Below are 10,031 nucleotides of genomic sequence, written 5' to 3'. Positions count from 1 at the left end.
ATGGCGATATCGTGGACAACGTTTGCTCTTGAAGAAGACACAGCGGTGTGGATTGGCACAAGTGAGAGCAAGCTAACTCGGGTAAAGGATGCTACTATTGATACAAAGTCATACTACAAGGACGACCACTACGAGCTGTACAGCTACCACGCGGTTGTGGAAGGTCTGAAGCCCAATAAAACGTATTTCTACAAGGTCGGTAGCGCCTCTGAAGCCAAATTTCGAAGTGCTATAAGCAAATTCGCCACAGCTCGCAAAAGCGGCGACCAAAGTCCATTCACGATCGCAGTGTACGGAGATATGGGAGCCGATGCGAACGCCGTTGAGACCAACAAGTACGTCAACTCGCTGGTGGACAAGGTGGACTTCGTCTATCATCTCGGTGACGTGTCCTATGCAGACGACGCGTTTCTGTCAGCTAAATCCGCTTTCGGTTTCTTTTACGAGCAAGTGTACAACAAGTTTATAAATTCCATGACCAACATCATGAGGCGGATGGCGTACATGGTACTGGTGGGAAACCATGAGGCGGAATGCCATTCCCCAGCTTGTCTTCTCTCCGACAAAAAACTGAATCAACTCGGCAATTACTCGGCTTTCAACGCGCGCTTCAGGATGCCAGCGCCTGAAAGCGGGGGAGTGCTGAACATGTGGTATTCCTACGAGTACGCGTCCGTACACTTCACGACGATCTCGTCCGAGACCGATTATCCGAATGCACCGAGTAACGCCTACCATACGCACCGAGTGTACGGCCCCTTCGGCGATCAGTTAGCGTGGCTCGAAGCTGATCTCAAGGCTGCGGACGCTAACCGCGACCAGGTCCCGTGGATTGTTGTCGGAATGCATCGACCGATGTACACGATCCGTTCATGCGACGCAGACGACAAGCCTAACAACGACTTTGAGTCGCTTAACGTGCAAGAGGCTTTCGAGAAACTGTTCATCAAGTACAAGGTGGATCTGGTTCTACAAGGTCACGTCCATGCGTACGAACGTCAATACCCGACGGCGAACGGCACCGCCATGCTGGACGGTGTCTCCAAAGACAATGCGACTTACCTAAACCCAAAGGCACCAGTGTACGTGATTTCTGGCTCTGCAGGAGGCCCCGAAGGGCTGCACAAGTACAAACATCCGAAGTCACCGAAGTGGCATGTCTTGATGGACAACAAGCACTACGCCATCACCATGATGGCGGTTACTCCGACGAATATCACATTGCCAACGGTAGAGAGTGCCACTGGTGCCGTGTGCGATAAGTTTTCTATCATTAAAGAGCAAGGGGATGTATCTCAAAAGAAATGAAATGCAAACCAGGCCCTCCAATAATTGCTTTACAATGCCATTTGGGTCATCTTCAAAATAAGTTAATCCGCGGCGAGTTTGACGGATCCAAATTTAATTAAAATATTCCAATCATCTCACGGTGAGATTAACATGTAAATGTGCCGCTATACGACCAGCGAAATAAGCTGTAGATGTTGGTTTTGCGATATACAGCACAGCAGCGAAACAAGACTTTGTTTTTTTGCATGACGTTGGCACCGTGGTTTAATTCGCAGCTGAAAAAAATAAACTGCAAAAAGCTAAACCGCGTTTTTATCGCTTCGAGGAAAAATAAAATTATGCCTTACAAATATTTCCGTATATTTGCAACAAAACCTTTTATTCATAAAGCGGGGCGGGGCTGCCTGTCTTTCCGAGCTCTCTTTGTCTTTCTTATCACCGCGAACCGACTCTTCGTTGCTCTGAGACAGGCCTCTGTATGATCACATTGTAACGAGTTGCTATTCCTCCTGCCCGACTCGCTGGGCAAGTCGTATTGCTTTTGTGCCTGTCGTGCTGTCTGTCCCTTTTCCGTAGTTGATACTTGGCAGTACTAGAAGACGTCACTTGCCAACAGATGCTTCACTGAGCCCTGTGCCGGAACCCTTGGCTCCTACGTTTTGTATTCCTTCTCCTTAGCTAATCTTACGCAAGCTAACAGAGATTCGCTCTTCGTTGCGCTCTTCTTTCGTCGTCGATGAGCAGCTAGTCTCCAGTCGGGTCACTCACGTCCTCGCCGAAGCACCGTGACGTCCCGATGCGATCCAGATCGCGCTCATCCCTTAAGCCCCTTGGGTGTACGCCCACGGCGCCTACCCTCGGCCACCACAGCAAGCTCGGGTACTCTGCTTCCCCTGTCTGGTCTCACCGTACGTCGCTTCGCTCGTTTATACACTCCCCTCCTTGGATCCTGCTTGTCCTTCGTCTTACGGCACTGCAGTGTGTCTACCACAGCCCCCGTACGTCCTGTCAGACACACTCTGTGCCTCAACAGCCTCTTCGTCGTCTTTGTATTGGCGTTGACTGTGCTCCCAGCCCTCGACTGTCTTTCGTCTCTCGACACCCCCTCAGTCTACTTGTCTCGTCCTTCGCAAATTCAGAAGTCCCCACCTCCTTACTCTTCTTGCCGTCCAACGTCACTGGTCGCGACTGCTCGCCGTCTGCGATCTCCGTCTTAACCGTGTGTCCGCTGAGTCCGTTGGGCTCCTTCCACCCTTTGATCGTATTCTTCCCACGTTGAAGCTGGCTACGTGCCAGCTGACACTCTACCGGAAGATCATTGGTAGACCACGTCATCAACTTGTTACAATTCCATTAACGCCTGAAAAGTACTTCGAAGAATCTGCGTATCTGGTAAGTCTGGACCGTAATGGTCTGCTACTGTTGAAGTTCTGCATTCCTGACCATCAAGCTCGTAGGGGCCAGTTTCTTGGAAACTCGCTGATATTCGCTCCAAGAAGGCAGTCGGGCTAGTGGCTACGCCGGGTTACAAAGGTTACGAGGTACGCAAATGGTACAGTCACTACTCTAAGGGCCATGCCGAACCGGAGCCATGTCGTGCCATCCGTGCCACGACGGCATCTGATTGGTCTGCCAGATGAGCGGGCTAGGGGGCAACCTGCCATCATGGCACCGAGAAAGTGCCATGGCTCCGCGTAGTGCCATGCCATGCCACCCGCCACATTCGAATTTACAGTGCGTCACCAGTATCAACATCTCCAGCTACAGCATTGCTTCCAGCAGCGGCTAAAGCAACCAGCTCCTCCATCCTCGTTCGCGCAGGCCTTAACGCTCCACTTGAAATCACAAAATGGTGCTTAGTGCCCACCGCAACACAGCGGCCTTCCGCTACGAGCTGCGAGAGCGAGTCATTTTTGTGCTGCGAAGCTGCGTATGGGAGACGTTGCTGCTCGACGAAATCTGCATGGCACGCGCGGTGGCACGAACCGATTTCGGTTCGGCATGAAGAAAATGGCACCTGAGTTGATGCCTACCCCTATGGCACGGATGGCACGATCAACGCCCGGTTCGGCATGGCCCTAAGTAAGAAAGCACAGAAGGCACGGCAAGTCAGGGAGGCCGGAGCAGAGAGCTCACCCAGCAGCACGGACTCCGAGTCCGGGCGTCCGGTAACGAGAAGCCAAGGCGTACGGAGGGTGTCCGCCACGACGAGCCCACGGGAGAGGGCAAGCGGCAACAAGCGACGGATCAGTCTGAAGCGAAGCCGGTGAAGATCAAACGGAGGGCGTCGGTGAATTAGCAGCGGTCGACCTCGAAGGACAAGGATACCAAGGAGCCCGGACGGGTCATAGCCACCGATGAGAGGGACTAAACGCATGGCCGCGAAGCGGAGGAGAGTGGCGAAGACGCGGCAGTGGTGCAAAGTAAAAATATGATGGGGTTGGCAGCCACAATGCAGCGATTGACTAGGGCGGTAGCCGAGCTAAAAAAGAAGCGTCAGCAAAGGAGGTCCTTGGAGCTGCCAAGGAAGGACGTCATGGGCGTGCACGTGGGGAATACCGATGGCGAGTACAGCGAGAGCGTCGTGTGCCTGATGATGAAGCTGTTGGGGAGCCCAGGATCAAGAACCCGATGAACAAGGCAGCGACGAGGCACAACACGGTGCTGAATTGATGACTAGTGCCGCTGCGAGCGGCGGTACAGCACCAAACAACCACGTGGACATGGCTGTGATGGCGTCCGCCATTCAGACGGTGACGACCGTGATCGCAATGGGCAATAACCTGGTAAGATGCCATCCCTGCACCGAACCAGCTCTCGGGCCGACGCCGCGAGTCAGCGCTCCGCGCGTCAAGTCCATCGACCAGACTCTGGAGAGCCGGATAATTAACATACGAATGGACTGCTCTTCTGCCCTCTGACCCCGTATTGGATTTGGAAAATATCGTTATCGGATCCCACAAAGCCACGAGGGAACATAGACTCACACATAAACCAGTCACACAACGAGTAGCAACGATATAGACACCACAATTAGCGTATCAGGTCACAACATGAAACAGATTTGATAACGGCGGTACTTACATGTCTAAACATGTCGTGAATTATGAAGCTGAAGAGCTTATACAGCACGTTATTTGTGTTATAAGTGGTGTCGATCGCTCCAGCATCGTCGTGAGGACGGATTTGTTTACCTAGTAGACAAGCTATCTACGGGCGCATACGATTCGTCAAAAGCCCAGTACTGATAAAAAAAAATCAATCTTTGATGGACTTTAACGTGTTCCCTGTAGGCCCATGTTGCTGTTTCTCCCAATAACCGCGTGATTTTTCCCTCTGTAGATCCAAGAGCGAAGTAAAATCGGATCTGGAAAATTTGTCTACTTGGCGTAAGTTAGAGATCGTGGCAACTGACACTTCAGGTAGATCACGTGTTTTATCGACTGGATCTAGGAGCTTGCTACCTGTATCTAGCGACGTCTTGTTCACAAATGCATAGATGCAGTAACATAGAGCGCTCGGCTCGTACCGGATTCCAACCCGGCGAGCGTCCTAGCTTAAAACCTTTTCTGTCACCTCGGGCAACATCCCTCTGTGTTTAATTGGATTGAACCATTGGCGGATCTGGCTGTAGATCGCTACATCGGGCGCTTGTCAGCATCGTGGATATCGCCGCAACCCCGCCACACGTAGAAACAGTGATCCCCGGGATGACCTTTCTTGCCACACTTCTCACAAACCCAGATGTTTCCAACATCCAGCTTCTGTGTGCTTCCGGGATCCACATTGCGAGCACCAGATTTGTCCTGTCCCGTCGATGAGATCTCGGGATCTGTGCATCCCACGACCCCCGGGTAAGGAATCCACAGCTCGGGGGTCATCTCCAGTCTTTGCCATACGATCGGTGGGAGCGGTGAGACAGACTCTGTGGTAATCTTCCGGATCGGAGTCCGATCCACCAGATCCAGATTCAGTTACTGCGTCGGGCGCCCTGACTTGGTGGACCCGTCGGTCTGGGGCCGTGTGTGTCGGAGCCTTTTGACGATACTTGCCAGATCCGACAGCCGCCTTCTTCTGGCGGTGTGTCGCGTGATCCACTACCCGCAGCACTTCTTCGAGTACGTCGGCATCTGGCAGTCGTAGCAGGGTCAACCTGTCGGCCGGATCAGCATCTCCCAAGGTTTCGAAGAACTGATCCACATGTTCCCGTAGTACCTTGGATTCCCCATCCTTGATCTTCAACTTGGCCCGTAGACCGGCCACATTGAGCCGATGGAAGTATTCTAGCGGGGATTCGTCCGATCGGCGGCGAGCATGGTAGTACTGTCGCGCTACCATCACCCCCCATCCACGATACTGCGTTTGGAAACCACGTAGAAAATCTGGCCACTTGTTCCTAGTGGATCTGCCCAGCTGCCGATACCAGATTCTGACTGGCCCCGCCAGCAAGTCCGCAAATGTCAGACACTTTTCTGCATCTGATGCTTGATCTCTCATGACGGCTGGCTTGACTTTGCTGATCCATGTTTGCGCTCGGTCTTCATCTTGATCCTTGCCCGTGAACTCCTTCAGATCCGATATAGCTGAGATCCGTACATTCTGGACCATCCGTCCCGGCTGCAGCTGTTGCTACCGCCGCTGGCGAGGGGGATGGGACATCCCGATCATCTGGATCGAACTTATCATGGGAGTTTTTTTTTACTTTACTGACTCCATTTCGACGTCTTGTGCTCCATGGTCGTGGGGTACTTGCGTTTGTGACCTGGGCATTCTCATTCCTTGTTTCGGCCAGGAAACGACTCATCGCAGCTTCGAAGTGCCGTTGTAAGGTGATTGGTGAGGTGTCGGAGGACACGGTAGCTGTAGCCTGGCCTACCGTCGGGGAGGGATTCGTTTGTCGATTAGCTTGAGCTCGATCCGACGATAATCCAGCTGGTTTCTTGCTGGATCTGGTTCGATCCTGGCTGGATGGTATCAGATCGCGGGTATTACGCCCTGGATTCCGTGTCAGCACATTTGAAGGCGCCTCCTGTCCCCGGATCCTCGCCCGCGCTTCCAGTATTGACGCCTTGGAGGGACCTAAGGTCATGTGTCTCGGCTCGGAAGACGTATCTGGTCCATCCTCAGCCGCGGATTCGTAATTGGAGGATGTAGCTTAGCTGATCCTCGGCGACGACACTGGATCCATGGTCTGCGGCTTTTCCCCGGCGATGAACTTGACTCTGACCCGCGCCGTCGATAATATGAGATCCAGGTCTAGATCGAAGATATCCTCCGCATCGAACACACCAGCCACGATGCCCGAATCCGTAAGCAGACGTAATAGATCCTTAACTACCACTAATTTGTTCGACGTCTTCGTTGGCGCTCTCACCGGTTCCCCTGGATATTCAATCTGTCGTGGATTTAGGATCCGCATGACAGGATCTTGATACAGAAAGTCGCGTAAAGCTTGGTGGCGATTTACAAACTCGACGGACCAGCTTGACCTAGATCCAGCTTGGTCTTCTTCTTCCGACTCTGGAGCTTGCATTTTTTTTGCGTAGTCTTACTCGTATCGGTCTTCTTTCTCATCTTTTCGACTAGCGGGCTTAGGTTTAGGTAAGGTGTTGGCTAGACCGGTGAATCTGCAAATGCATACCATTTCGTCTTAACTTTTCCTTGTTTTGTTAGCGGATCTTGACGCAAGTCAAGACCCGCAGGCCCCCCATGGGGACCTGGGCGAGATAGAGAGGTTTCTCTTCTAGATCCGGATCCACCTCTTTTCCGGCGACAAATTTCCTCCCAGGAACCCATCGATCCGCGGACCTTGCTACATTCAGCAGCGTCTTCGTCGATCCGACCTCCGATGACGCCTCTTTCCCTGGATCAATCTTCATTTGAGCATCTTCTTGGGACTCATGGTGAAATACCGAGTCACCAAAAGATCCGGGCACGCGCACCGTTGTGGTAGCAAAATCTGCAAGATTGCTGAATCCAGCTTAACAACAGCGCCCAGACACGACTAACGGAGCCCCCCCCCGATGATCCGTGATCTGCTGAACTTTCCTCACCTTTTGTACCCGTCGGTAGGGCGGAATCTTGCTCTCTCGGTAACTACCGAAGAGTTCAAGTGGTGAAGCTTTAGTGTCTTGGAGAGACGTGGGGATGGGATGGAGCAATAGTGGTAAAGTCTTCACTCTGCGTCCGTACATGTAGTTGTTTCTGGATCCCAAGCGAATATTCGGGCTTGGTGGATCCAGGGCCTAGATCTGGGATCTGGCCGTAGGGTGGTCTTATAGGTGTTCCCTTGCCTTTGTTCTCCTTTGCGTCGTACTTGTCGCTTTCTGTAGCGGGATCTTGAGCGTTGAGAGCTTCGTAGGCATAGTAGGTATAGTCGGCCAAGTATTAAATTCGGTTAGCCTTTTGGATCTGCACGTGCAACTGCTCCAGTCCAGGCGCCGGAGTTCGACCCGATGTCAAATGCATGTGATGCCGTGACACTATAGTCTTCGCGGAGAGCCACGGAGAATACTTCTTCCAGCGCTGAAGGATTCTTCTTTGTCAGGTAGAAGCGTTGGTATCCGGCGTTCATGCCGGACACGAAGACATGGACCTGCGTCGCCATGTCCGTCAGAGACGTCGTGATGCACGAGATGAGATGGCGTGCCCACTGGATGTACTCGAGTATGGGCATGACACCTTGCAACAGGAACAGGAAGGCGGAACGCTGGACTCTCTCATCTTGGGGTGACTCGAACGCATGTCGAAGGTCGGCTTTCATCGCGGCCATTGTTGGGAAGCAGGAAGGGTTGATGACCAGCTTGCCAAGGGCCCACTCCTTCCCTGTCAAGTTGGACAACAGGAAGCGAGTCCTTGCTAGCTCGGTCCGAGCTTCCACCGCGATATCTACTTCGCAGAACCACCGATTCAGGTGGAGGCGGCCGTCGCCCTCACCACTATAGAAGGAAACATCGAGTTTGACGATGTCAGTCTTGTTCGTGAACGACGTGGGAGCTAACACTCGCTGACAAAGGTCAGCGAGCTCACGGGTCATGAATTCCTAGACGGCCAGGCGTTGTTGGGCTTCTGTGCCAGCGGTGAGCAACGTTTGGATTACAGCCTCACCGGACGCAGCGGCGAGGCGGTGCAACGCCTCCCATTCGATCGAAGACAGGCGAGGGAAGTTGGTATGTTCCATCGACGTGCTGGGCATCTTGGACACGTCGTTCATCGACGTGTCATTCATCGTGGGCGCTGGACGGATTACGAAGTGCTACCAGGTGTGACGGGGTTAAGCCGACCCGTTACGTAGTATACACTGTATGAGAAAGCAAGCAAATATAACTCTGCCATTGAAAGTTAACGACGTGGTCGTGAGACCACGCCAACCAGTAAATGTACTCTATAAGCTGACTGGCCACCGCTGCCACCGCGGTGACGATGGCCTGTCACATGACCCGCCCGCAACAGATAACGAGAAATCTTCTAATATTGTGGGCATTTTAAAGGCTAGTATTCGCAGTTCGAAGAACTGTGAAAGCCCGCGAAACGTTTGTGTGGTGAAGTGCTTTCTCAGAAATAAGGGATGGGATCTGACAAGGTGTCATTATCACAGATTAGTGACAACGCCGGTGGTTAGGGTGGATCTGGAGTGTTCGACGTGGATCCGTACCGGTCAAAGGGGATTAGGCCGATGTTAAGTGGATCGAAGGCCGAGACTATCACTCTGAACCTCCAGATGAGCGGCGAACACGTTAATTAGTAGACCAAGGAGGAGGTGCCTGGATACGCATCCTATATGGGTCGACGATGGATCTGGGGGATAATAGAGGCTCAAAGCATGATTGACAGCAAGAGGAACATGGTTGGTGGACGTATAGCTGAGATCGACCAAGTGGAGACTCGGATCCACTCTCGCCCAATTATATTGAGGGATATGGGATATACCATGCGCGGGTGGATCGAGTGGGGATCCTATGGAGGAGAGGCTGTGGACGCCATCTGGAGGTGGATATGGTATTAACAGCAAATGAGAAACCAAGATACACCGCTATATGTCCCAGATACCACTTCCCCAAGTCTGATACCGAGGGATTGAGAACCTCACACAGAGTGACTTGAATCCATGGTACAGAGATGGTGGATTCAACGGATCTCGAGCTTTCGTGGAGCGATGGAGACCGCAGACCTTCGAAATGTGATGTTGGATGATTGGAGGGCTTAGATCCACGATGCGTGTACACTTGCAGTAAGGTGGATTAAAGTGGCTTGGATCCGGGACAGTGTACTCATTATATGGCGACCTCACTATGATTACGCCATGGATCCGGTGGATCTGAGGCTGATACAACTGGGATGATGGACTAAGGAGAGAAAGGTCAGGCAGCCAAGTCTGGTAGAGGATTTAGCAGGTAAAAGACATAAAAGGTAGACATCCAGGCAGGAATAGGCTTAACTATGAATCAGAACTCAATTTGCACAGTATCACGCAAGTTCCTTCCTGCCCTCAAGAAACGGAGCTACATTGGCCGTATGAGCTCGGTGAAGGTTGGGAATTGTGAATCTAGTGCTGGTAGCGATAACTGGATAATACATTGGCCAGATCCTACCACCTAGTGAGCTTTCCGTTGAACCGATGGAAATTGATGCCATACGCCACTTCGATCATCATCAGTCGTCGTCGTCGTCATCGCCGCGCCCACCGCGCTCTCCGACGCGCGACCAGCGCCCGCTTAAATGGCTGCTGTCGCAATCCTGGC

The 10,031-nt window shown here is 52.4% G+C and overlaps 1 protein-coding gene across 1 annotated transcript; it reads left to right on the top strand.

Moving 5' to 3' along the window:
* On the top strand, window positions 1-1,308 carry PITG_16951 (calcineurin-like phosphoesterase; the record flags this gene model as incomplete). Its single annotated transcript, XM_002897129.1, has 2 exons — window positions 1-1,038; window positions 1,129-1,308. The coding sequence occupies 2 exons, from the start codon at window positions 1-3 to the stop codon at window positions 1,306-1,308; spliced, it is 1,218 nt and encodes a 405-aa protein (XP_002897175.1).
* Window positions 1,309-10,031: the final 8,723 nt, after the last annotated feature.

The sequence above is a fragment of the Phytophthora infestans genome, genomic scaffold, assembly GCF_000142945.1.
Source record: "Phytophthora infestans T30-4 supercont1.47 genomic scaffold, whole genome shotgun sequence".
NCBI lineage: Eukaryota > Oomycota > Peronosporomycetes > Peronosporales > Peronosporaceae > Phytophthora > Phytophthora infestans.
This window is presented reverse-complemented; position numbering and strand designations above follow the sequence as displayed.